Here is a 26,251-nt window from a genome sequence, read left to right as displayed (position 1 = left end):
GACCGTGGAGTCCTCCTTTTCTGGTGGCGAAAGAGCCCCCGTGGAGGGGAGCAAACTGTCCCCTCTCTAGCCTCTTTAGGTTTGGCTCCTCTGAGCCCTCCTGGCTGGCTTGGGGCAGGAACACTGAGAGCTCCTCCGTGCCCTGCCAGCTGGCTCTCTCCGAGGCTCTGGGGCCCCCTACGCATCGACAGCCTCCGGGGCTCCTGGGGCTGCAGCTCCAAGACCAGCGAGACCAGGGGGCTGAGGACGCCTCTGCTCCAGAGAGCAAGCAGCCCATTCAGCCCGACTTCACGCGCTCACCGCCTGGGTCTCCCTTCTCACAGCCCTCCCCTATGCCTAGTGAAGTGTTGACTTTGGGGCTCCCAGCCCTCGAGCTAAGCCCCACCCCTCTCCCAGCATCCCAAAGTTTGGGGGCTGCGTTGGAGAAAGAGATTTCCTACTAGGGGTGTACTGGAGGGGCTTCTGAGGGCAGCCTATCCCAGAAGGACAGGGGGAAGTGCGGACCCCCCCCCCCCCCGCAACCACGCCATCTCCAAGGCATCTGTGAGCCCCCTGCCCCCTGTGAGACCTCTGCCCTCTCCCCCTCCTGCCAGCCCAGCCGAGCAGGGACCGAGCTTGCTGGCTGTCACCTGACGCTGGGCAGCCGCTGATCCCATTGGTGGAGCCGGATTCGGTCTGGCTCTCTGTTCTTTCTCGCCTTCTCTGCCTCTCTCTCCTCCACGCTGCTCTGATCTCCCTCCTGCCTGTCTCCTGGCTCGCCTGGGAACATCGCACCCTCCTGGGGGCGGCGGGGCGCGCTGCAGAGCCCGGCAGGAGCAGCCCGCGGGGCATGGAAGAAGCTGCCTTGGCAGCTGCCAGAGGACCCAGAGCACCGAGCCGGCACTGCCCGTGACCCAAGCGTCCCTGCCCTGCCGGGGAGCCCATCCGTCTGTCTGTCCGTGCGTCCGCGCAGACGTCTGTCTCTCCCTTGCTCTCCGTGCGTCTCCTGCTGCAGAGCCGCTGGACCCAGGTGAGCGTCCTCACTCCCCAGAGCATCCCACTATCAGTCCCGAGGGGGCTTGGCGGGGGAAGACGGGGCAGGGGGGGCGCTGAGTGGTCAGGGGCTGGGAGCTGGGGCACCAGGGCCCTGACAGTGCCTGCAGCGCCCACCTGGACATGGCCCAGCCAGGACGGCGACCTTGTCCCCTTCCCCCAGGCCTTTGGCAAAGGGATTAACAGCTGGGTCGAGTCCCCGGGCACCGTGGTTAGTCACCCCGTGACCATTCTGCTGCAGTCAATAATGCCAACAGGAACGGGGCGGGGGGGGGGGGGGGCGGCCTCCTCATGGCTGCAGGGGGCCTCTCCCCAGGGGCAAGGGCCCAGGTCTGGCGTGTGCCTCACATGTGCGCGTAGCCAGGAAGGCGCCTCTCCTGCGTAGGTCGCTCTGCGTGCGTGGAGAGTGCTTCCCTGGGTGCTGTGTCAAAACATGTGTTCCTTGTACATCATGGGAGGATGTGTGTGTGCAGAAGGTCACTTTTCTGAGTGGCCACGCGCAGGCGGGAGCTCTGCAAAGCAATTCTATTTATGGGGTGACCACCTTCCCCCCTGTTGTGAGGGGGTGAACGTGCGGCCAGAGGGTTTCTCTGTGTGGAGGTGCCGCCCAGGAGCAGAAGGGGCTGGGGACAGAGAGTGTGGGTGGGGTCCCTGCCAGGGCAGCCCTGCGTAGGTGTGCAGACCTGTTGGCATGTGGAGCGGTGGGGTTTCGGGGCTGGCACCCTGGCCAGCGACAGCAGGTTTTCCCAGTGCATGTGTGCAGAGGATATGAGCGAGGGAGTGCGCGAACAAGAGCTGAGGCTAACATATGTGCAGATGGACATGTGTGTCCAAGCGGGCTGGCGCACTGCGTGTGTTCTGTGGAGGTGGGAGGAGGCACACAGCGCCCGTGCCTGCCTCTTTTCTCCAAATAAGGCTTGTGAGAAGGTGTGTGCGAGCGCCTGTGAGTGCGGGAGCCTGTGCATGGAACGTGTGTGGGTCCGTGTGGCGGGGAGAGCTTGGGGGGGGGGGGGGGGACGGTGGAACATTCTTAGAACGTGGCAGGTGGCAGAAGCCGCCCGAGTGCGGAGGGCAGCGGGGGCTGTGTGCGGCCCCTGTGTGGGTGCTGCGGGTGGGCACGCTGGGGCGCATGTGTGTACGTGCACATGCGTGTGCCTGCCTGCCCGCGTGTGGGTGTGCGGATGCCTGTCTCGGGTGGATTCACACAGAGCCTGGGTGTTCCTCAGGTGTTGCCTCACCCCGTGCTTTCCACCCCGCCCTTCCCCAGGCACCCCGCCGTGGAAGCCTGCGCTGCCCTGCCAACCACGGCCGCTCTCCCTGGCGAGTGTGGGGGCGCAGTTCAGCTCTCTCTGAGGGGCAGAGAGGAAAGGCAGAGCCGGTCTGAGGGACCCAACCAGCCATGGCAGCTGCCTCTGTGTCAGAGGTGGGCCCAAGTGCCCACCCTGGGGAAAGCAGAGGCATGGGGGCACAGGACCTCAGGTCCTATCTGGGGGACGAGCGTGTCTGTGTTGGTGTGCATGGCCCGAGGGTGTGCCCGTGGGGGCCCATGCGTGTCTTCATGGGGAGTGTCACACTCAGAGTGGGGGGGACCGTGACTTCTCTCCCTCAGAATCACGCCACAGGGGTTTATTACCCTACCCGCCTTTCCAGACGTCCAGTTCCATTCTCTTCTATTTTAGAGTCTACTCGGTAACACAATTCCCTCTGCACAAAGCCTCGAGCGCCTGGCTAGCTTCCCTAGAGGCACACGTCTCTGGGGAAACAGCGGCACTGAAAGGACACAGTGGGATAGGGAAGGCCATCACCTCTCTCCTTTGCCCTCTGCCTGCCACCCACGGGCTAATTGAGAGGTGCCAGGCTCTGGAGCTGGCATAATTGACAGGAAAGTGTGGGCTGGGTTTTCTGGAAGCTATAAATAGCAGTACCTGCTTTGGAAGCACAAGGTACCCTCACCCTTAGCTCCTGGGCAGGGGAAGAGATGAGAAATGAGCACGCATCTTGGGAGAGGGGGTGCGTGGGGGGCGCAGGAGGATTGGGGATGAAGCAAGTGCCCAACCTCACTCCCCTTCTGCCCCCCGGGCCAGGCCCTTTCCCACCCCAGTGCTCAGGGCAGCGGCCAAAGTGTCGGCTCTTCCTAGCCCTCTTTCTAGTCTGGGCTCCAAAGTGGGGTATGTGGCTCCTTCCTTGCTGAAGAACAGCCAGGGGTGAAAGCAGAGGAATGAGAGGAGTGAGAGAAGGGGCGAGAGGGAAAGTAGGGGTGGTAGCAAGTCTGCATCACACACTCATGTGCGCACACACACATACACACTTTCACAGGCACACACATGCACGTGCACATTCCACATGCACACATGTGCACATTCCACAGGCACACACACACATGCACACATTCCACATACACACATGTATGTGCATATTCCAGACACACACGTGCACATTCCACATGCACACATGCACACACATGCACACACATGTGCACTTTCCACATGCACATTCCACATGCACACACTTGCATGTGCGAGGGTATAAAATATATGCATCGTGAGAAAGAGCGTGGCCTTCAGAGTAGAAAGATCTAAGTTCGTTCCAGCTCTGTTGCCTCAGTACCCCTAATCTCAGCCACTTCATCTGGAAAATAGAAGTAATAATAGGACCGTCCTGTTGTAAGGTTTACACAAGATGTTTGTGAAACTATTAGCACAGTCAGCCTGCACTAGATGCCAACAGTCAAACTACTTATGTAAGAGTGAAGCCATGGAGAATCTGCTGAAGACCAGAGAGTTGACACGTTTCGGAGGGAAGGAGAGCTTGAATCCGACCGTGGCCTTGGCCGCCTCAGCCCCTATCTGGGGCATGTGCGCCCTGAGCCCTGAGCAGGAGCCCCCTTGCTAAGTCTCTCCCAGGGAGAAAGGGGGCCTGAGCCCCACGGCCACCACCCTCCGTGCAGCCCCCGCTGGGTGCTTCCTGCCTCTCCCACGCCTCGTACCATTCTCTCTCCCCCACCACTTTCTCTTTTCACGCCTGCTGGCTTAGGGCCCCCCTCCTCGGCTCCATCTGCTGCAAATCTGTCCCACCCCGCATTTGCAGCATTCCCACTGGGTCTGCCACCTGTCAGGTGCCGTCTGCTCTGCAGACCCCTCCAAGAGGGGCCAGAGCCCCCGAGGGCAGCCACCCCACCTTCGGTCCCACCCTCCTGGGCCCTCTTATCCCGACAAGTTTGGTAAAGCTGGAACAATCCAGGGGTCCTGAAACTTCTACCTTTCACGGCACGTGAGACCAGAAAGTTCCAGAGTGAGAAGGTAGGTAGTGATTGTCCCTCTCCTCTCAGTCCCTACAGGACCCACCTCAGAGGGGAGCATGGAGCTGCTGTCCACGCCCCACAGCATCGAGGTCACCAACATCACCTGTGACTCCTTCCGTATCTCCTGGTCCATGGAGAACACTGACCTGGAGCGGGTCACTCACTACTTCATTGACCTCAACAAGAAGGAGAATAAGAACTCCAACAAGTTCAAGCACCGGGTGAGTCGAGGGCCCCGGGCCGCTCCCGTGACCTCGTGCAGGAGGAGGCAGGAGGGAGGACTGGCTGGGGAGTCCCCTTCCCGCCCCCACACAGCCCCCTTGCTGGGAAAAGGGCACCCCATGTGTGCCAGCCGTGCACGCTCGCGGGAGGTGTGTTTGCGTGGTGCTTGGCTCAGGGCCCGCATGTAGCAAACACCATATTGGCATCAGATGGGCTGGGGAAACCCAGCCTGGGGGCGCCAGGCACACCTGAGGACGTCAACTCCAGGGGCCCACCAAGTCCCCAACTGAGGAACTTGCTGGGTGGTTGGCTGGGTGGGTAATAGGTGCCTTAGCTGGGTGCTCAGAGACCCCTGCCCAGACCCTGTGCCTCTCCCACCGGTCACTGTCGTGGGGCTCAGGAGGGACCCAGTGGTGCCTCCCGCCAGGCCAGGGTGTCCTTCCCCGGGCTAACGCCGGCCTGGGGGCGGGTGGGAGGAAGGCTCCCCTGTCTCCAGCTGGCAGAGGAGGGGGGAGAGTGAGGTGGGAAGGAGCCCGCTCCCAGCTGCCTCCTGTGGGTTACTCACCCTCTCTCTCTTTGGAACTGGCTCTCCCGATCTGGGTGTCTTTTGGCAGGCCAGTTGCCACGGTGACGTGAATGTTCAACACCACCCCCTGAGCCTACCCCCCCACCCCGAATAAGGCATGTTTTCCCTTCCTCCCTGGCTTCTCAGCATTTGCAGTTGCCTAGGAGACCGCACTGCCGTGAGCACAGCTCACAGAGGCTCACTAAAAAACGAAGGTCTCGCAGCTCCGTGACCCTCCACCCCGTGGCCTTTTCCCTCCCTCATTTCCAAGAGGGTGGGCTGCGGGGAGTAGGAGGGCTGGGGCCAGGGGAGTGTCCCTCAGACCTTCCCGATGCCCACTGCTGGCTCCTGGATAGGACCAGCCGCCATGGCCACCTCTGGGGGAAGAGGGTCCTCGTAGGGAGTCGGACATCGGGGGTGAAGGCACGACTGGGGGCTTGGGCACTTTGTCTGACCCAGGGTCTCTCTCCGCATCCCATTGCTCAGGACGTCCCCACCAAGCTCGTGGCCAAAGCTGTGCCGCTGCCCATGACCGTGCGAGGACACTGGTTCCTGAGCCCCCGCACAGAGTACAGCGTGGCGGTGCAGACGGCTGTCAAGCAGAGCGACGGGGAGTACCTGGTGTCCGGCTGGAGCGAGACCGTGGAGTTCTGCACCGGGGGTGAGGCTCTGGGGTGCGCGGAGTGGCTTAGAAGGGGCCACAAGAGGGCGCCATCTGGGGACGCCTGCTCTCGGCCACACAGCAGGCCCGGGTGTCCGGGAGATACCCAGGGACAGCTTGGCCTCTGCAGCAGAAGGCAGATGGGAGCACTGGCCCAGTTGACAGTTCCGCCTCTATAAAGGAGCAGAATGACGATCCTAACGTGTGTGAACTGTAGTCAAGGCATGGAATATAAAATTCACCATTTTAACTATTTCTATGTGTGCAAGTAATAGTGTTAAGCAAATTTGCTTTTTTTTTTTGGCTTTTTGCATCACACCCAGTGATGCACAGGGGTTACTCCTGGCTTCGCACTCAGGAATTACTCCTGGCGGTGCTGGGGGGGTGGGGGGAACCCTATGGAATCAAACCCAGGGAATCAAACCCAGGTTGGCTGCGTGCAAGCCAAACACCCTACCCGCTGTGCCATCGCTCCAGCCCCAAATTTGCATTCTTATGCAATCCATCTCCAGAATGTTTTGTTTGGGGAGGGGGGCGGGGAAATTCCCTAACGGGACTTGGGGGTGTTACAATGCCTGGGATTGAACTTTGGCCTCGCTGCACTCCAAACCCTTTTGAGCTATCTGTCCTCTCAGCTGTCCAGGATGTTGGAGACAGCTCTGGGCGGGCAGTCTCCCCTGGTCTGTCTTCACCCCATGCTCAGGCACACGGGGCTGTGCTCTCACCCCCGTCCTGTCAGGCCCTCTACTCCTCCCAGCTTCCTCTCGTTCCCAGAGCTTTTCAGTCTTCCCAAGCTAAAGCTTTATTAAAGAACACCCCTCCCTCCCCGCTCACATCTACCAGTCCCAAGCCCCCTTCTCTGTCAGTTGGACCGGGCTGGATAGCACAGGAAGATTTGTCCTCCTGCATCTGGGCTGTCTCATTTTGCCTCAGCTCCTCCCGGGCTGTGGTGGCTCAGAGAGCTTCCTTTCCTTTCCGGTTGAGTAAGATCCCACAGTGACTCTGATCCCATTTTTTGTTTATTGATCCTCTGTCAATGTACACTTGGAAAATGACCCCTCTTCCCGGTCCTGCAGGCTCTCTTAGCAGAACTTGGCTTGCGAATTCCAGCAGGAAGAGCCAGCCTGCCTGCGTGTAACTTGGTCACCAGTGACCCAGGACCAGCCCTACTATCTTTGATGCTTTTGGTGCCCACAGCAAGGCTGCTCCGGATGTTCTCTGTCACAAAGAAGGGACAGGAACATGCTTCACCTCCGCTCTGTCCACTGTCGGTGTCTGTGCCCCACTTCTCCTTGAACTCTCCCAGGCCCCCATTTTTGGAGCATTGTTTTGCCTTTGTGGCAAAACCCCATTCTCTGGAGGTGTTACATCTTGTGGGAGAGCCTATGGGTAGATCCCAAAACCTGGGGAGTTGGGGATGGCCTACTGGCCAGGGAGCCATCGTCAACGAGGAAGGGACTCCTTTGCTAATTTGTGCAAAGGTGCTGCTCAGGCCTGTTCAAGACTGCAGCCTGCTCTGGGCCAGAAGCCGTCACCGGGGGGCGTGGGTGAAGTCTAGGTGTCTCCACAGTCATGGCCAGTCCCTCGCGTGCAGTGACAGCCCCTCCTGTGTCTTAGCTGTCCACAAGGACTTCAGACTCTCCCCTTCCCTCCTTCCTTCCTTCCTTCCTTCCTTCCTTCCTTCCTTCCTTCCTTCCTTCCTTCCTTCCTTCCTTCCTTCCTTCCTTCCTTCCTTCCTTCCTTCCTTCTTTCCTTCCTTCGCTTTTTCCAGGAGGGTGGCTGGGACGGCAGCCTGGGGGTCCCCGCCATGACTAACTGGGCAGTCCCACCCGCATGCTGACCTGGCCAGCCCTGCAGAGGACAGCTGTGTCAACTCCCCCTGCTCTGAGCATGCCAGCTGGCTCCCGGGAGCTGAGGACAGAGACGGGTGGGTGGGAAAGTGTGGGAGGGGGCGGCCGCAGTGACGCCCGGCCGCCCGGGCCTGGCTCACCACCCAGGACTCTTGCAGATTACGCCAAGGAGCACCTGGCGCAGCTGCAGGAGAAGGCCGAGCAGATCGCCGGGCGCATGCTCCGCTTCTCCGTCTTCTACCGCAACCATCACAAGGAGTACTTCCAGCACGCCAGGTACGGCCGCGCCGGCCCCGCCTCCCACATTTCCTCTCCGAGCTCCTCTCCGCACCACACCGTCCACTGCTCGCTGCCCTCCTTCAGGGCACAGGCTGGCATGGCTGCTGGGGATCAGGCTCCAGGGAAGGAGAGGGCACAGGGAGAGGCTCCCTGGGCACAGAGTGGCAGGGGGGGACGAGTGCCTGAGTCTGGGACAGCTCTCCTGAGTCCTGACCTGGAAGGGACACAGTCTCCAGGGCAGGGGGGTGAAGGCCCTGGTTCTCAAGCTTACAGTGCCAGGGAGGCGTCAGGGAACCCCTTAAGGTGGCGACTTACAGGAAATCAGAGGATGGAGTTGGGTGGGGCCCACTGAGTCCCACCCGTGTGTGTCATCCGACCAGAGCTCCTTCGGCTGTATTTGCCTGTCGCTTGGCTACGCCTCGTCTCCCTGAGGAAAAATAAAAGCGGGGGTAGAGGGGGTGTATGTGGGGGGTTCTACATTCCAAAGCTGTTTGAAAATGGGGTCGGATATAGTATGATCCCCGGCACCCCATTTGATCCCCCGAGCCCTGCTAAGAGTGGTCCCTGAACCTAGCTGGGTGTGGCCCCCAAATAAAACAAAATGGCTCTAAATATTTGAGATCTTGGGGCTGGAGCGATAGCACAGTGGGTAGGGCGTTTGCCTGTGGCCGACCCGGGTTCGATTCCCAGCATCCCATAGGGTCCCCCGAGCACCGCCAAGAGTAACCCCTGTGCATTGCTAGGTGTGACCCAAAAAGCAAAAAAAAAAAAAAATTGCTATCTGATTCAATCCCCCCAGCCCACAGATGGGGAAGCTGAGGCACAGGGGCCAGCAAGCGAGTATCGCAGAGGACAGGCAGGATGAGGCCTGGGTGGGCCTTGGCCCAGGGCCGCCCCTTCTTCCCCCAGCAGGACCTGCTGATGGTGGTCCCTCTCTTCCTGGGTCCCGGAAGTCACACTCACCCAGCCCAGGGCAGAAAGGGTCTTGCTTAGTGTTTGTGCTAGAGAGGGAGGCTGTGAGGTCACAGCCGGGGTACTTGGCTCTCCTGGCAGACAGCACCTTTGCCACCAGAGGTCTAAAGGCACAGCCCCCGTCCTCAAGGCCGAGCCTCTCAGGGTCGCTGGCGGCACACACACACACACACACACACACACACACACACACACACACACACACACACTGAGCGTAGCCAGCAGGTGCCTTTGCTGGGTGAGATTCCGTGTCCTGCGGGTGGGGCAGGCCTCTCGCTGAGTGCAAGTGCATGATGCTCAGGGAAGCTTTGCCAGAGGAGAGGGGAGCTTTGCTGGGGCCTCAAGGGAGGTGAGGCATTTGCTGGGCAGGTGGGAAGTGCAGCGCTCCAGGAGCCGGGAAGGGAGTCAGGAGCTGCGGGTGCAGGCGAGGCCAGAGATGGGTGGGGTGGAGCCTGAAAGACCAGCTCGGTGGCCTTGATTTTCATGCACGGCCTGTCAAAGGGATTTGCGCAGGGGAGTGGCAGGCGGTGCTCAGATCTCTCCTCCACGAAGGAGTGGGCTGCCCGAGCCCCTCTGCAGGGCTCTCCTCTCTCTCCCCAGCGCGCGCGAGTGTGCTATTTGTGACGGGTGGAGGCGGCGGCGCGTGGGAGAGCCGGGAGCGGCTGGGCTCCACCGCGCGCGCAGCAGCCCGGCTCAGGGCGGCTCTTTCCCCTTCCTCCGGGCAGGAACCACTGCGGCAACATGCTGCGGCCCTACGTGAAGGACAGCAGCGGCAGCCACGGCTCCCCGACCAGCGGCATGCTCCACGGGGTGTTCTTCAGCTGCAACACGGAGTTCAACACGGGCCAGCCCCCGCAGGACTCCCCCTACGGCCGCTGGCGCTTCCAGATCCCGGCCCAGCGCCTCTTCAACCCCAGCACCAACCTCTACTTCGCAGACTTCTACTGTATGTACACGGCCTACCACTACGCCATCCTGGTGCTGGCCCCCAAGGGCTCCCTGGGCGACCGCTTCTGCCGCGACCGCCTGCCCCTCCTGGACATTGCCTGCAATAAGTTTCTGACCTGCAGCGTGGAGGACGGGGAGCTGGTCTTCCGCCACGCCCAGGACCTCATCCTGGAGCTCATCTACACCGAGCCGGTCGACCTGTCCCTGGGCACGCTGGGGGAGATCAGCGGGCACCAGCTCATGAGTCTGTCCACGGCGGACGCCAAGAAAGACCCCAGCTGCAAGACCTGCAATATCAGCGTGGGCCGCTAGGGACTCCTGGGGAGCAGGGGTGGGAGGGTCAGGGCCAGTTGAGTGGTGGGGCGGCTTGGGTGGCACCTGCCCCGGGGGGGTTGGCTTCTCTCCCCTGTCCCCTGCTCCCTCTGCACCTCCGTCTCCCCGCCCCCACCCTTTGGGATTGGAGGCCTCCAAGCGCGGCCTTGTGGTGGGCTCCGTTTGCGCATGCCCAGGGGAGTCGGACAGGCTTCTCGGCCGGGTCCGTGGGGGGATGTGTGGGACATTGCCGGGACTTCCCCCTTTCCTCTGGTGTCCTGTCCTGCTGTTCCTTGCCTCGTTGCAGGCCCCCTCCCGGCACCCCCCCCCCAGTCTCAGGAAGATCTACTGTCTCGAACCCCCCTCCCCCCAGGAAGCCCGCGTGGTGTTTGCCTGCCGCCAGATGAGGAGCAGAGCGCTGTGGGTGCTCCTCCTTAGCTGCACCCCCCCACTCGGGGTCCCCCCGCGGAAAGAGGGGGGTCCCAGCCTTTCCCTCTATAAATAGTCTCCCGCACCGCTGGACCCTGGCTGCCCCTCGCCGAAGCACCCTCTTCCTGCATGGGGAGAGCCCCCTCACCTCGCTCACCCCACCCCGAGAAAGGGGCCCCTTCTGTCCCCCCTGGATTTGGGGGTCTCCAGGCCGCTGGGATTTTTTTCTTGTCCTCTCCCTGGAGATAACATGTCCCACAGTGAAACTGCTCCCTTGCCCAGAGTCCTGGGATCAGGAATCACATTCACTGGGGTCGAGGAGGGGGGCGGACACCCCTGAGACCCAGAGAGGCCCCCGCCCTCCCCGGGGAGCAGGCTGCCTCGCGGCCGGAGGGCCGGGGGGGTCGGGGTGAGAGTGGAGGTCTTCCCACAGCGTCTTGGCTGCGTGCTTTGCTCGCTGCTCTGCCACGGCCCCCCTTTGCACTCTGTGTGCGTGTGTGTGCGTGTGTGTGCATGTGTGTGTGTGTGTGTGTGTGTGTGTGTGAGAGAGAGAGAGAGAGAGAGAGAGAGAGAGAGAGAGAGAGAGATCTGGATTGTGGCTCCGTGACCCCCGCCCCCTCCAGCCCGCTGGCAGAGAACACCCTCCCTGGGGCGCTGCTGGGTTCAGCCACATTCCTGCCACTTTGCTACTCCTGCCCGGTCCTGAGGGTGGTCCCATGGACCGGCTGGGGTCCGGGATGAGGGTGCCGCTGGCTGTGTGGGGGCTGATGGAAGAGACGTGGGGTGTAGGAGAGCAGCTGCCCAAGGGACAGGCAGACAGAGAAGGCCGGCGGCCCCAAGCAGGCCAGACCTCAGCGAGGGCAGGAGGGACAGCTGGTGGCCTCTCTGTGTCCAGGGCGGGCAGTGTCGCAGGCTGTCTCCACAGCAGCCACAGAAGGTCTGGGCCCCTGCGAGCTGCATGGAGGAGGAGGAGGAGGAGAGGACATGGGCGCCCCAGGCCCCTCCGCTGTCAGCATCTCTCGGGGGGCAGCCCGCTGCCTCCCCGCCCCCGGGCACCCGCCTGTGCTGTGCTTGCGACTGTGTGCAACAATAAACCGTCCAGGTCTGAGTATTGCCTGTGTGTGTCGGGAGGGGGGGGTGGCTGCGACAGAGGGGCCCCGGGACAGGCTGCCTGGGCCCCCAGAGGCTTCCCCAGACCTCCCTGCATCGGGCTCTGGGGCAAAGCCACCTGTCCCGAGAGGGAGGCGTTTGGTGCTACCCTGCGCTGGCAGGTGGGGAAACTGAGGAACCTGCAGCATTCTCGAAGCCCAGCCCAGGTCCGCAAAGTCCCCTGTGAAGTCCTGCCCTGGCCTCTGGCCCAAATGGCTCCGAGTTTCTTCCCAGATCCCCGTGTCCCCTCCTGGCCCAGCAGGGCTCTTGCTCTCAGCTCTGAGTCACCTCTGCGTCTATTATGGACTTATTCCAGTCGAGCCTGTGCTGGAGGGAAGCTCCGGAAAGCCAGTCACCTCACCGGGACGCCTGGCTCGGGCTCCGTGTGCCAACCAGCATTGGGGCACAGCCTCTGCACCAGCAAGAACAACAGGATGCAGAAGGCCTCTCTTTTTGTAAAAAAAAAAAAAAAATTCCCACTGTGGGTTACAAAGTTGTTCATGAAGCATTTGTTTCTGGCACTCAGTATCCCAACACCGACCCCGCCACCAGTGCGACCTTCCCTCCACCATCGTCCTCATCCTCCCAGGCACCCTCCTCCCTTCTCCCAAGCCTGTCTCCTTAGCAGGCCCAAAATAATTCCTTTTTATATTGCTTGTACAAGGAAATGGAAAACTCCAGAATGCTTCACACATTTGCAGGTCATCCTGTGCAGGGGGCCATGCGAATCATCCGTCTTGTTCCCACTGTAATATGAGTGCTGCCCAGGCGAGCACAGCTGCCCCCTCTTGCGGGCCTACTGTGTGCGCACAGGTGGCTGGCTGCTCTTGCACGAGGCAGGTCCTTTAGAGCTCAGAGTACCAGGGGCTCTATTGTTCCCAGTAAGTGGGGGACAGAGGCACAGTGAGCTTGTAGGCCTGCCCGTGCCTGACTGCAGGCCACAGTGTCCAGGACTTGCTTCTGAGTGGGAATCCTCCAAGTTCACGGTCCTACCCGCCACACCGCACACCAGGGGCCACGGGGATGCACAGTAAGGCAAGGACTGAACCCTCCCTTCCCCAGCGCCAGGGCTGACCGAGGCCGTGTCTCTGAGTAGCACCAGGGGGCGCTGTGGAGTTGCAGATGTCCTGGAGTTTTATTCTGAGCCGGCCCCAGCTTGGAGGCCCAAATTCTAGAGGTGATGGATCTCTAGGGTTTGTCCACTGGTTGTCTGGGCACCACCTTCTGAAGTAGCCACAGGGTTTCAGAGATCCCCGAAGCGCCAAGCTTCAGTCTTGCCCTTGGGTGGTACCCTTCTGGGTTCCTTAGGAGAAGAGACTGGCCCTCCTGTCCTTTGCGGAGGGGGTGGGGTGGCCGGAGGTGGCACTGTCTGTAGCAGTCTGCTCCTCCTTCCCCTCTCCAGATGGCCAGTCCCGGGCTGCAGGAGGCTGACCAGACGGAGCTATCTCTGGTCATCTGCTGGGACCCGCCTGGGGCCCCTTGTGGCCTGAGTCCGTCTACCCTGACCTCGTGGACGGAGACCGGTCCCGAGCTCAAACACAGCGGCCCTGCAAGGAGAGTCCACCTGGGCCTGCAGCTGCTGCGGTCAGTGGAGGAAGCCGGAACCAGGCCTGCTCCGGTGCAGGCATGAAGGGGTTCAGGAAGGCCTCCTGGGGTATAGTGGGGGTCCACCCCCAAACACGCCAATGTGGACCTGTGCACGCATGCATTCCTCCCTCTCCATCCCTCCCTCCTAACTCCCTCTCCTCCTCCCTGCCTCCTCTCCTTCCTCCTTTCTCTCCGTCTTCCTTCCTGTCTTCTCTCCCCTCCTCTCTCTCTTCCCTCCCTTCCCCTCCTCCTTCTTCCCTCTCTCCTCCCTTCTCTCCCCCTCCCCTTCCCCCCTCCTCCTCCTCATTCTCTCCCTCATTCTCCCCTTCTCCCCCACTTCCATTCAAGCATACACCCATACCTGCCTGCCTCTCCCACTCTTCCTGGGTCAGGCCCAGTGGATGACAATCTCCCCAAGATTCTGGGTGGGGGGTGGTCCCAGCTCTAAGGACCCTCACCATTGGGTCTGGCTTCTGTTTCAGGTCTCTTGTCTGTGTTAGAAAAGAGGTGCTGAGGCACCAAGGGAGGGGGCGGGGGGTCACTTCCCCAGTGGAGGGGACTGCAGGAAGTAGGGCTGAGGTGAGCGGCCACAGAACAGCTGGGCCACAGCATCTGCAGGAGACTGGGTCCAGCTGCTCCTGGACGGGGGCGGGGCGGGGCGGAGGGGGCCGGGCAGAGCGGGCTGGTCAGCAGGAGACTGGGCTGGGGCCTCCAAGCTCTCCGGGGGAGACATCTGGTTGCCATCTCCCCAACTCCCCAAATCAGGCAGGACTATTTTTGCAAATTGGAGCAGCGAAGCTTTCCACGGACTCTAGAATCTGCTTCGTGCACAGTGACAGTCGGGCACAGGGTGTGTCTTGGGAGGTGCCCAGAAAAGCTACCAGCCAGCCAGAAATATGTCCCTCCGCCCGCAAGCCCTGCCCCGCTGTGGGTGACGCGTGGCCCTGTCTCCCTCAGCTCCTTGGCTGGCTGGCAAGGAGGGTCCCAGAAGCTTCCTCCCAGCAGAGAGGAGAGCCCAGCGCCTGGAAACTTGTGTGGCAGAGGAAATGAAAGAGGCCTATTTCTGGAGACGTCTGTTGGCCAGGGCCAGGCGGGCTCTGTCAGAACGCGTCTCATTCCCTCCTCGAATCCCAGGGTCACTGCCATGCCACGTGTCCAGAGGAAGGAACCGAGGCCCAGGGGAGGCCTCGGTGACTACAGGGTGCCCGGTGCCCCACGGCAGAGCGCACACCCACACCACTCTGCTTTCCGGCCTGCGTCTTTCCCATGGCTGAGAGGCAAGTGGAGTCCAGGGCGGGGGCGGGGGAGGGGAAAGGAGAGGAGCGCCCACCTCCCCTCTCCAGCTGTCAGCTGAGCTGACACCCACCAGCCAAGGGGCCCCCTGCCCGCCCTCCCTGGCTGCCCTGAGACTGGACGCCTGCTGCGGGCCACCTCGGCCCAGCAGGAGGGGCTGCTGGGAGGGCGGCGGGCTGGGGAGCAGAGGCCCAGGAAGGGGCAGCCTGTCCGCAGCACTGTGTGGAGATGAGGCGGGGGTCCTCCTGCTGTGAGGGGCCGGAGAGAAGCTCCCCAGGGCGGGGTCCTGGGCTGGAGGCGAGCTGTAGCCTGTAGCGCAGTGGGCCCACTCCGGAGGGGCCCTGGTGTGAGACGGGGAGAACAAGGGCTCCTGCCTCCAAACCCCAGTCCCTGGGCGGCTCCGCTGGTGCCGGTCGATCCAGAGCCCAGAAGCAGGGGACGGGTACACAGCCAGAGAGTCGCCCACCCTAGAGCCACGCCAGAGAGCCACGCCAGAGAGTCAAGCCAGAGACCACCCCAGAGAGCCACCCCAGAGTCACGCCAGAGAGCCACCCCAGAGTCAAGCCAGAGACCACGCCAGAGTCACGCCAGAGACCACGCCAGAGAGTTACGCCAGAGAGCCATGCCAGAGAGCCACCCCAGAGACCACCCCAGAGAGCCACCCCAGAGAGTCACCCCAGAGAGCCACGCCAGAGACCACGCCAGAGAGTCAAGCCAGAGACCACCCCAGAGAGCCACCCCAGAGAGCCACCCCAGAGAGCCACGCCAGAGAGTCACGCCAGAGAACCACCCCAGAGAGCCACGCCAAAGAGTCACACCAGAGAGCCACGCTAAAAAGCCACGCCAGAGAACACACAACAAAGAGCAACCCCAGGGAGCCATACCAGACAGCACACACCAGAGAGCCACCCCAGAGCACGAAGCAGAGAGCACACTCAGCAGCACTGGATCATACCATCAGTCCAGTGAGCATAGGAGAGAGATCCACCCGCAGGCTCCCCGTGCACCCCTTCCCCTGTCCCAGCCTCCCCACACCCCTTCCTTACCTCCCAGTGGCCCCCCCAGCCCCTTTCTCCTCTCCCACCCATCAGCACCTCCTGCATGGGCACCGGTGTTGTACTGCACGTGTGCAAGCCCTGGGGTGAGCCCTGACAGGCTGTGGCCCCACGTCCTGGGCACCCGGCCTCTGAACTGCTGTGTGGACCTCCTGGGTGGGTCGCCAACATCCACACACCGGCTCCCTGTTGTGGTTTGGGGCCCACAAGCAGCAGTGCTTGGGCTGGCGGCAGGCAGGGGGCGGTTTCCAGCCGCTGCTGCCACTCACTCATGTCCGGATTGCAGGGGGCAGGAGCAGGCTGGATGTGCAGTGCTGACAGTTCTGAGACAGCAGCCCAGGGGACGGTCCCCGTGGTGGTGCCAGCTTAGGGTGCAGGTCTGGGGCCCCTGGGCTGTCTGACGGGCTCTTCCCAGTGTGGCCTGAGCTTCAGGGCAATGGGAGGGGGCTGGAGAGGGGCCCACAGCCACCCGCAAGCAATCCAGCCGTGGAGGACGATGTCCAGCGCCCGGCAAAGCGTCTGGGGAGGGGCCAGAACACTCCAACAGTTTGGCTTGGGGGGGCTTTCTTTCCTGCTTGGGCAGCCCCCTGCATTTCTAAGCACCCTGGCCAGAGTAGGTGGGGGCAGGGAAGGGATGGCAAGACTCAGAGCCCCGCAGGGCTCTGCTGAGCTCCCAGGCCTGGCCGAGGAGGGTGGAGCTCAGGGCTGCAGCCGGCCCAGCACACTCCCAGCAGCACCCACGCACCCTGGGCGGTCCTCCTGCCCAGCCCACCTGAGCCTGGCACACCCGTCCCGGCCACGGGGTGGGGGGCACTCTGCCTGTCGAAGCCCCCAGCACATACACCCCCACTCGCAGGGGGTTCTGGGCTGCGGCCTGCTAGCTCTCTGGAATGGGCCGTGCTCCTCTCTGGGCTTTCCCTGGGGGGGCCGCCTGTGGGGAAGGGCAGGCCGTGGGGGTCTCTTCGTCCGCCCCCTGCCTGGGGAGGCAGGAGGTGAAGACCAGGAGACCAGACTTGCCCGTTTGGGGCAACCTGGAAGAAGGGGCCGGGGGCTGTGCCTGACCCTGGGGGATCAGGGTCTAGGCACCCCCTCCTCCAAAGTTTAGCCTTTCTAGCCAAAGCCGGGTGCTTTGCTCCCCCACCCCAGCAACCCCACTTCTCCATACACACGGACAGAAGCCCCCAGCCCTTCCCACCCTGCCTCCTCCAGCCCACCCGTCAGTCTGTGTGTGGAGTGGGAGATCACACGCCTGGGGGGGCTGCACTGGAGGGACGGATGGGAGGGCGGCCAGCAACCGACCACACATCCGGAGCCACGGCCGAGGCCACGCACACCCCCTGCCCCCTAACACACACACACAGACACACATACACACACCCCCACAAGGTCACAGACACAGACACACACACCCCACAAGGCCACACACACACACACACACACACACACCACCACAATGTCACAGACAGACACACACACCCCACAAGGCCACACACACACACACACACACAGACACCACAATGTCACAGACACACACACCTCACAAGGCCACACACACACACACACACATACACACCCCCCCAAGGTCACAGACAGACACACACACCCCACAAGGCCACACACACACACACACGCACCACAAAGCCACACACACACACACACACACACACACACACACACACACACACACACACACCCCAGGAGCATGGCTGTAACACTTTTGTTTATTGGCTGCGTGCCCTGGAGTGGCAGGCCAGCCCGTCTGGTTCCCCCTCCCCCACCCCTTCCTCTCCCAACCCCCATTCCAGGGGGGCGTGTAAAGAAGCAGTTCAGACCCTGGAGACGGGGTCACAGAGGCTTAGAACAGAACCGAGTGGAGGTTGGAGCGAGGGTGGGGGGCACGCGTGCTACAATGCAGATCCCCCCAGCCAGACGGGTCCATTGGGCCGCCCTCCCAAGGCTGGGCCCCGAGCAGGGGCCACTTCAAGTGTGTCAGTGAGGGCTCCGGCCCCGTCACAGTGAAGGCTGAAGGGCTGTGGGGACCCGCTCTGGAAGGAGTCCAGTTCCCCGCCTCCTGCGGGCAGCCTCGGGGCTGGGGCCCCGGTGCCCGACTTCCACCTCGTCCCCGCAGTTCTGTCCAGGTGGCCGGGGGCAGCATGCCGGTGCAGGCCGCGGTCACTTCCTGCTGTGCAGCGTGTCCTGGAACTTGGTGCTGGTGTAGCGCAGGTGGAAGCCTTTCTTGGTGATGGTGTCGTCCGAGTGGAACTTCACCAGGACGGAGTCTCCAGCGGAGTACACCTCCTCGGGGGGCTGCAGGGCAGGGCAGGGCAGGGCGCAGGTGAGCCCCCATGCACCCCGCCAAGACCCCTGACTCCCACCCCAGCCCCCACTCCTCGTCAGGGCGGCGGGGGGGGGGGGCTGCAGGGGTGGGTGGGGAGTTTAGTGTCCAGTTGGGAGTCAGAATGCGGGTGGGCTCGTGAGCGGGTGCCTGTCAGAGTGCTCCCCTCAGCTGCAGACAGGAGCTGCACCCCTCTGTGTGTTCCCAGCCTTGGGGAGCAAGTGCGGACCACCAGGATTCTCGGAGACCCCAGGCCGGGGTCCTTGGCCCTGTGGCGCTCCGTCAGGGTGCCCTCTGCTGCCCATGGCTCCCACATCTGGAGGCTACAGGCGGATCCTTTCTGAGAACCCCTGGCTTGTGTCCAGCCGCCGTGCCCAAAAGATCTGACGGCCCCGATCCTTGCTTAGCCCCCCACCCCCCGTTGGCTCCAACAGGGGCAAGGCAAGTCACAGGACACCCGATTAGTCACCAGTGCTTGACAGACTAAACAGGGGCACAGGCTGGAGCGGTCAGACAAGGGGGTCCCGCACCCCGTATTCCTGTCCTGCCGGACCCTCTGCCGTCCAACAGGCCTGGGAGCTCTGCGCGGCCAGGCTGGGTGGAACGGCTGCGGCAGTTCCCAGAGGTTCGAAGGTTTGGCCCAAATGCACGGGGCGGGGGCCAGGCAGGTAACGGGGAAGGGGTGTCTGGCACGTGAAAGGGAGGGGAAGACGGCGTTCTCCAAGGGAGAAAAGGTCGGGAGAAGAAAAGGGGGCACCAGGGAGACAGGGCAGTGCTCGGGGACTCTTGTGCAGGGCGTAACCTCCAGCCCCACACCCTGCGGGGGCCCTGGCAGGGGCCCAGGCCACACTGCATGCTCGGGCCGGAGCGTGAAATCTCTCCTCCTGGCTGGCCACGGATCACCGGGAATGACCCTGGGATCCTCCGAGGACTGCGTGGGCGGTCCAAAAAAGAAAGGAACAAAAAAACAAAACAGCGAAGACTCCAGCTCCCACGGGAGTCCAGTGGTTCCACCTTTGTGGCCAACCTGCCCCACCCCTCACCACGGCCGCGGCTTTCCTTCGAGCCCCGCCCAGCCGGTGTGACCACCGCCCACACTGCCCACTGCCTAGAGAGCGGAGTGGGAGTGGACAAGCAGGTGGCGGGGATCTGGGGCAGCGAAGGGAAGGCAGAGGGGCAAACAGGGGGCCTGCCTGGGCCCCCGCCCCGCCCCTGCTCCCAGCCCCTGCCCCCCACTCAGGCCCACAAAGCTAATCTGGCACATGGGAAGAAAACGAGGAGGGTCGGCAGGAACTGTCCCTCCCTAGATCTAAGTTCCCCCCGCAGGTCCAGCCAGGCCGGGGCTGTGGGGACCAAGAGGACCCGAGCGCTTAGGGGAGGGGGTCTCGCAGAGAGAGAGGTGGTGGCAATGGGTCTGGCCTGAGGGCGGGGCGGAGGTCCTCACCCCTGAGCCGCAGTAGCGCCCCAGCCTGGGCGCTGTGCTGTCGTAGCCATCGAAGAGCTCCATGTAGTCGTAGCCGCAGTCCGTCTCCTCCTCCACCTCGAAGGTCTGGAACACGAGCTCCACACCGTAGCCTTCCTCGGCCACGATGACCCACTCGCAGTCCACACCCCCGGGGTAGTTATTGTCGCCAAACTGGGCGTGGGAGTAAAGGTCCTTGGTCTTCACCTCTGCCCGCACCTGGCCTCCACACTCTGGGGGGGTGACAAGAAGGACCACCCTGCCCTGAGCACGGGGTGGGGAGGCAGGTGGGGCACGGCGCCTCACCACCCGCCAGCCCTGGGCATGTGTGTGTGTGTGTGTGTGTGTGTGTGTGTGTGTGTGTGTGTGGTGTGTGTGTGTGTGTGTGTGTGTGTGTGTGGTGTGTGTGTGTGTGTGTGTGTGCCCGGGCAGCGCCAGGGCAGAAGAAAGCTCCGAACGTCGCCTGTCTGAGGAGGACGTGGCTCACGGCACTGGCAGACGTCTGTCCACTTCTTATATTTTTCTTTTTGGGTCACACCCAGCGATGCTCAGGGGTTATTCCTGGCTCGCTCTGCACTCAGGAATCACTCCTGGCGATGCTGATGGGATGCCGGGGATCAAACCCAGGTCGGCTGCTTATAAGGCAAGCGCCCTACCCGCTGTCCCATCGCTCCGGCCCTGTCCACCTCTTGTGGAAGGAGGAGGGTCCCATGTTGCCAGAACTCCCATTCTTAAGAGAAAAGCCAAAAACACCCTTTAAAAAAAAAGACATTGACTCAAGTTTTTTAAAAAAAAACAAAAAACCACAGTGTGGGCCAAACACAGCAGGTCCGAGGCCAGATGGCGTTCTGAAACGTTCTGGGCCTCGAGTTGGAGTCCCTGCGCCCGAGGCGGGGAGGGCAGGCGCCACGTCCTCCCAGTGCCCACGTCCCCCGGGTGCCCTCTGGCCGAGACCTCCACACCTGTGGGGGAGGGGAGGCAGGCACGGAGGCAAAAGGGAGGAGGAAAGCGGTGGAACACAGGTGCTGCACAGCCCCCCTCAGCCTGCAGACCCCACCCCCGGATACCCAGAGGCAGCCCAGGAAGCAGCCTCTGCATCTCCAGGATTTCTAGGTCACTGCTGTCCTCCTGCCCACTGCCCTGGCCAGGCCACAGGGGCTGTGCTGGGGCCTGACCGGGCCCGGCCTCCCCCAGCTGCTTCCCTGACCAAGGCCCACTTGCCCTACTTCTTCTCTGATATGATTATCTGTGCATCTTATCTTGCTCTGGAGTCTGAGTTCCTGGGGTGGGGTGGGGGGGGCCCAGTCTGGGTACCCCTTGGAATCCTTTTTTTTTTGCTTTTTGGGTCACACCTGACAATGCACAGGGGTCACTCCTGGCTCTGCACTCAGGAATTACCCCTGGTGGTGCTCAGTGGAATATATGGGATGCTGGGAATCGAACCCGGGTTGGCCGAGTGCAAGGCAAATGCCCTACCCACTGTGCTATCACTCCAGCCCCCCCTTGGAATCTTCTTGCAGAGGGCTGGAGCTCAGAAAGAAAACTGGTTTTATTTCTTTTATTTGTCTTGGGGCCACACTGGCTCTGAGCTCGGGGATCCCTCCTGGTGGGCTCGGGGCGGGGTGTGGGGGTGCATATGGGATGCTGGGGATCAAATCCAGTCGGCTGTATGCAAGGCAAAGTGTGTTCCCTGCTGCACTACTGCTCCCGCCCCAGAAAGCCAGTACTGAATACAGGAGCAAGAAACCCCAAGACAGACCCTGAGGACTGGCGGTCTCTTCTGCTCCTTTCGGTGATCCCCCTCAGAATGTGACCTCCTGAGGCCGCAGTGACAGTACAGCGGGTAGGGCTTGCACGTGGCCTCCCAGCTTCAATCCCCAGCAACCCTCACGGTTACTCAAGGGAACTCTTAGCCTTGCTAGGTGTGGCCCCCAGACCCCAAACCAAAGAATGCGGCCTCCTACCAGTAGCACAGCTGTGAACAAGTGTAAAAGGAATGGGGGGTGGGATGTGGGGTCTCCCTCCCATCCCCCACACTCTCTCCTGCCTCCCCACCTGGCTTTTCCCACCTCACAGCCTCTCACAGCCCCCAGCCTGAGCCCACGAGGGGTCCGGGGCAGAGGGCCGTGCGCGCTCACCCGTGGAGTGGGCCGCCTGGAAGCCCTTTCGCTGCACCGAGTTATCCGAGAAGAAGCGCAGGAACATGCGGCTGCCCGTGGCCAGGACAGGCTCCGGCTTCTTGCTCCCGCAGAAGCGGCCCAGGACGGGCGCCTTGGCGTCACGCCCGTCGTACACCTCCAGGTGGTCGTAGGCACACTCGGGCTGGGACTCGATGTCCATCTCCATGAAGGTCTGGGGGCCCGGGGGAGGACAGTCAGGAAATGAGCGGGGCTGGGACAGGCGGCTCAAGGCTACCAAGGGAAAGGGCCCCCGCTATTGGGCGGCCATCGGGGAGGGTCCAGGAATGGGGCGCTGGCAGGTACACCCCCAAAAGAGACCAGGAAACGGCTTCCGTTCTGACCAAACTGGAGGGTTCTTGCATGAAGCCAGTGGGTTCACCTGGTCACTCCTTGGAGGGACCAGGGCTTTGGGGGTGACCACGGGAAGGCGGTGATGGCCACAGGGCATAGAGAAGTCAGGGTGCGAGTGCGGGCTGGGGCGACTTACCAGCTTGACCCGGTGCCCAGGGGTGCTGGTGATGGCCCAGCTACACTCCTTCTTGCTGGGGTATTTGTCAGGCCAGTTGGGGCTGGTGATGGTGCCACTGGTGGACGTCACTTTGTGGTCACAGCCAGCTGTGCAGGGGTGAGGGACACGGTGTCAGCAGGGATCCCGATACCCTCTAGGAAGTACTTATCCCCCTTTGCCTTCTTTAGGTCGTCACGCTCTTGCTGCCCGCTAAGAGGCTGGGTGGAGGTGGGCATTACACCCGGGCCCTTCAACTCCCCACGCTGGGAACTCCAGCGCTGGGTGGTGGCCAACTCTCCCTGGTATCCTGCCAGGCCTCTACTCTGGTGGCCTAAGTCAGGTCTCGCCAGCCTCCTGTCCCTCCTGGGAGATGCCACCCAGCACACAGACTCCAGCCTCCTCGCACCTTCTCAGCTCTGAGCATTTCTGGATGCTACGAATCCATCCCCCTCTCCAGGGTCCTTCCCTCTGAATGAGTCTCTGCCGCTAAGGCTGAAAGACACCGCCACGATCTTAGTTCCTGGAATTCCTTTGCCTCCCTATCCAGCAGGGCCCCACGTGGCTGGTCACCCCGACCCCACCATCAAATTCTCGTGTCTTGGAAAACCCCACCCACAGTTCCCAGCCAGCAGGGGCAGGTGTTGGGGGCACAGGGCTGCGGCTGGGGTGTGTGGAGTCATGGGGAGCACCAGGTTAGGGCAGTGACCTCGGAGGGTGCCCAGTGCCTGCGCACTGGAGCTGGCAGCAGTTTCCCACGTCCTCTGAGCACCCCCACTTCTGCCCTGGTCCTCCTCGCCCGTGCCTGGCACACGCCCTTCTGCCCCTACTGGACGGTGGTCTCTCGGGCGCTTCTTATAAACCCCGACAAGATCTGCCCTCTGCTGCCCGCCCCGCCTCGCACAGCTGCTCTGGAAATCCAGGCCAATCCGTGCCTCATTCTGGAGCACGGACCCGTGAGTGCTTCTAAAGGGCCTCGACTCCACACTCGGGCCCACATACCAATCCTCCCCGGCTGACCTGGAGCTGAGGGCTCTCTAGCAAAACCCTCTTTCTCGGTGATGACCAAGATGGGATGCAGTTCAGGCCAGAGTCGAGGACGGTCCCCTCTGGAGAAAGGATGTGGGAGCCCAAGGAGGCCACACTGGGTGGGGGTGCGGGGGGGTAGGAAATGTGAGACGGGGGGACAGTGCTGCTTTCCTGCCTCTTTATTCTGACTGCACCTTAGTGTCCGCCTCGTAACTGGGCGGAGGCATGAATCGGCCAGACGACACACTCACTGAGCTCAGAGCAAGGTCTGCGCTGGCCAGAACTCCACACAGTGGGGACATTTTATCATCCCATGGGTCATCACCTCACCCAGAGCCACACTGGCCCTCAGCAGGTGCAGAGGGAAGACTGCTGGGCGGGCCTCGGGGAGAGGTCCGGCTGGGACAGGCACGGCTGAGCCGTGGCCGGGGCTGCGGGCATGCAGCAGTGCAGCCTTCAAATACCGGCCAGGCGGGGCTGGAGCAATAGCACAGCGGGTAGGGCGTTTGCCTTGCACGCGGCCAACCCGGGTTCGATTCCCAGCATCCTATATGGTCCCCTGAGCACTGCCAAGGGTAATTCTTGAGTGCAGGGCCAGGGACACGGTCCCTGCTCTTGTATCTGCCCCCAAGGTTCTGAAGCACGGACAGTCACACGGGTGGGCTTCACTGAGCGCCGGGCACCCTCTGCAGCCCTACGACCCTGAGGACATCCTCATCGAGTGAGAGCAGGGAAGAGGAGGAGGAAGCGAGGACACAGAGAGGACGTGAGGGGCAGGGGTGGGCCTTGGTGACCCATGCTGTCCTGCCCGCCTGCCAGAGGACAAGCTTCACCCAGAGGATGTGGGTCTCCAGGAGCACTAACCACAGCAGGGCCGAGAAATGGCCCCTTCGCCATGGGCGGCATCTCCCGTGGTGGCAGAAGACCCCGAAGATCTCAAACGGGGTGGGGGTGGGGATGAGTGTCTGCACACCAACAGGGGGCCCAAGAGGTCATGACCTCAGTTCCTACCGCTCCTCAAGTCGGACAAGGCCCACGGGGGACACCTCTGGCCCCGGGACCCGGGCCGTGGGGTGTGGACGAAGGGCCGGGAAGGGCCTTTACCTTCTTTGCAGTCGTGCTTGTTGTCGTGGAGGACGAAGCCACTGCGACACTGACACTCGTAGCTCCCAAAGGTGTTGACACAGTCCTGCTGGCAGCCGCCGTTGTCCTTGGAGCACTCGTCCTTGTCTGCAGGGGGACAGGGCGCCGGGTCTGTGCAGGGCAGAGACTGCGCACCCTGGGAGGTGGAGGGGGGGCCGAGGGGACCAGGGGTCCTGCACTCGGCATCAAGCAAGGCTGGCTGGGGCGGGCGGGGGGTGGGGGAGGGAAAGAAGGAGGGGGAGGGCAGGCCGGGCTCTGGAGCTGAGCGCCGGGCACCCGCTACCATTACCTGCTTACTGGACAGACGGACAAGTAGGAAAACAGACACACGGACAAGCAGACTGCGAGAGAAAGGGGCAGGACGCGGGGGTCCCTCTTTTACTTCACAACAGGAAATGGCACAGACACCATCAAAAAACGGGCCCAAATGGGCAGGGCGGGGAGCACCAATTCTGTCCGGCGGGAGGAGGGGGCCGGATGGCAGAGTGAGGTGGGGGAGCGGACGGGCGCCGGAGCACCCCCGTCCATTCTGTCCGAGGTGAGGTTCCTGAGTAACAAGGGGCCGGGAGGCCTGGTGGGCCTCACTGGGGGGTCCGGTTTCTTTTCTGCACTCGGAATTTGAGCTGGTGGGGGCGTCCCCGGGGGGACTGCGGAGCTGGCTTCTTTTCTGAAACGAGAGAGACAAGGAGAAAGGGACCGAGGGGTGGGGGAGGGGGGCAGGGGCGGGGAGGGCGGGGGGAGAGCAGTGAAAACCAGCCTCGGAGGCCTGGGCCCGGGCGGCAGCAGGACATGCATGCGGGACGGCCATGTCCGAGCAGCCAGGAGGAGAAGGCACAGCGCCGGGTTGGGGGCGGGGGGGTAGGCGGCCTGGAGGGGCGGCTGGGACGCCCGGGCACGGGAGGGAAGCGGGGCAGGAGGGGAGGGTGGGCCTGGGCGGGCTGGGCGCTCCGGGTCGGCTGCAGCAGCTCTAGCGTTGGACAGACGCACGCACAGCCACAGAGCCAGTCCGCCCCCCCGCCCACCCAGGCAATGGGGGGAGGGGGTGTTCGCCCTGACACGCAGCTCAGACATGGGCCCCCGGGCACACACAGGACACCGCCCACCGGCACAGATGCTCGGCCCTCGGCAGCCGGGCGACACCTGCGGCCGCTCACTCCCTGCCCTCAGTGGTGAGATGCGGGCTCAGAGCCCGGGACCCGAGTCCCACAGAGACCGAAGACTCCTGGCAGAGCCCGGGGACACCCGGCCCCACCACCCGAGGGTGGCTGCAGGGGCCATGGCCCGGCTCAGAGGCAGGTGCATGTGGGAGCAGGTGGGTGCAGTGGACGCCCCAGATTCCAGAGGTGAACCTCGAGGTAGGCAGGAGCCTGTGGGCGTCCTGGTGGCTGGGCCGAGGGGCCTGTTCCCGGTGTCCATCGGGGAAAGCTGAGGGCTTAGCCCCAGCTCCCAGAAGTCCTGCTTCTCCAAACCATTCCTGGGGGCCTGGCAGGATCCCGGGGCCGGGAGGAGGCCTCCCCAAGACTCTTCTTCCCACTACCAGTCACGGAAGTGACCGCTCGGTAGGGCAGGGGCTGCGACTGCGGGCACTGACGTGACACCGGCCCCAGGGGCCAGTGAGAGGCGCCCGGCCTGTCTGGGGTCTGTGGACTGAGCACAAAGGCCTCCCTTGCTTCCCATCCCAAACGGGCGGTGTGGCAAGTGGCATCCCCTCGGGGGCGACGGTGACGGGCAGTGAGGGGGAGTGAGTGGGTCAGTGGCCGAGTGAACGGGCGCGGGAAGAAGAGGGGAGCCGGGCAGGCCCGCTGGGGCGCAGGCGGGGCCGGCAGCCTCACCAGGAGCCAGGCCAGCGGGGTGCAGGAGGGGCGGGAGCGGGGCGGGCACGGGCTCCGGCAAGGGATGGCACTCACCCTCCAGTGCCCAGTGCCCCGGGAGGTGGCCGGGG

General features: G+C 62.9%; 2 protein-coding genes and 1 non-coding gene across 5 annotated transcripts in view; 1 reads left to right on the top strand and 2 right to left on the bottom strand.

Annotated features, from left to right (window-relative positions):
* Window positions 1-544: 544 nt before the first annotated feature.
* On the top strand, window positions 545-11,679 carry PHYHIP (phytanoyl-CoA 2-hydroxylase interacting protein). The gene is made up of 5 exons (XM_004610098.2): window positions 545-1,009; window positions 4,361-4,554; window positions 5,607-5,781; window positions 7,790-7,907; window positions 9,608-11,679. Exons 2-5 carry the CDS (start codon window positions 4,390-4,392, stop codon window positions 10,140-10,142), a joined length of 993 nt encoding a protein of 330 aa, XP_004610155.1. The 5' UTR covers window positions 545-1,009; window positions 4,361-4,389; the 3' UTR covers window positions 10,143-11,679.
* Window positions 11,680-12,391: 712 nt separating this feature from the next.
* Window positions 12,392-12,496, bottom strand: LOC129406639 (U6 spliceosomal RNA). The gene has a single exon (XR_008631124.1). It is a non-coding gene; the product is annotated as a U6 spliceosomal RNA (small nuclear RNA).
* Window positions 12,497-17,385: 4,889 nt separating this feature from the next.
* Window positions 17,386-26,251, bottom strand: part of BMP1 (bone morphogenetic protein 1) — a 40,754-nt gene continuing 31,888 nt past the window's right edge. Inside the window, exons 16-20 of one of the 3 annotated variants that reach the window (XM_055144756.1) lie at window positions 24,271-24,396; window positions 22,120-22,247; window positions 21,591-21,804; window positions 19,435-19,685; window positions 17,386-17,962 (exon numbers count right to left, since the gene is read on the bottom strand). In XM_055144756.1, coding sequence (XP_055000731.1) covers window positions 17,828-17,962; window positions 19,435-19,685; window positions 21,591-21,804; window positions 22,120-22,247; window positions 24,271-24,396 — 854 coding nt within the window. In that variant the 3' untranslated portion in view covers window positions 17,386-17,827. Of the gene's footprint in view, window positions 17,963-19,434; window positions 19,686-21,590; window positions 21,805-22,119; window positions 22,248-24,270; window positions 24,397-24,463; window positions 24,977-26,251 lie in introns of those variants that run through there. The other 2 variants (XR_008631082.1, XM_055144757.1) reach the window with 2 other exon arrangements.

The sequence above is a fragment of the Sorex araneus genome, chromosome 7 (genome assembly GCF_027595985.1).
Source record: "Sorex araneus isolate mSorAra2 chromosome 7, mSorAra2.pri, whole genome shotgun sequence".
Taxonomy (NCBI): Eukaryota; Metazoa; Chordata; class Mammalia; order Eulipotyphla; family Soricidae; genus Sorex; species Sorex araneus.
This window is presented reverse-complemented; position numbering and strand designations above follow the sequence as displayed.

Coding starts and splice junctions, on each gene's coding strand:
- PHYHIP (XM_004610098.2), top strand. CDS start 4,390: ATGGAGCTGCTGTCCACGCCCCACAGCATCGAGGTCACCAACATCACC. Junction 5,782..7,789: donor CGTGGAGTTCTGCACCGGGG/GTGAGGCTCTGG, acceptor GGACTCTTGCAG/ATTACGCCAAGGAGCACCTG. Junction 7,908..9,607: donor GAGTACTTCCAGCACGCCAG/GTACGGCCGCGC, acceptor TCCTCCGGGCAG/GAACCACTGCGGCAACATGC.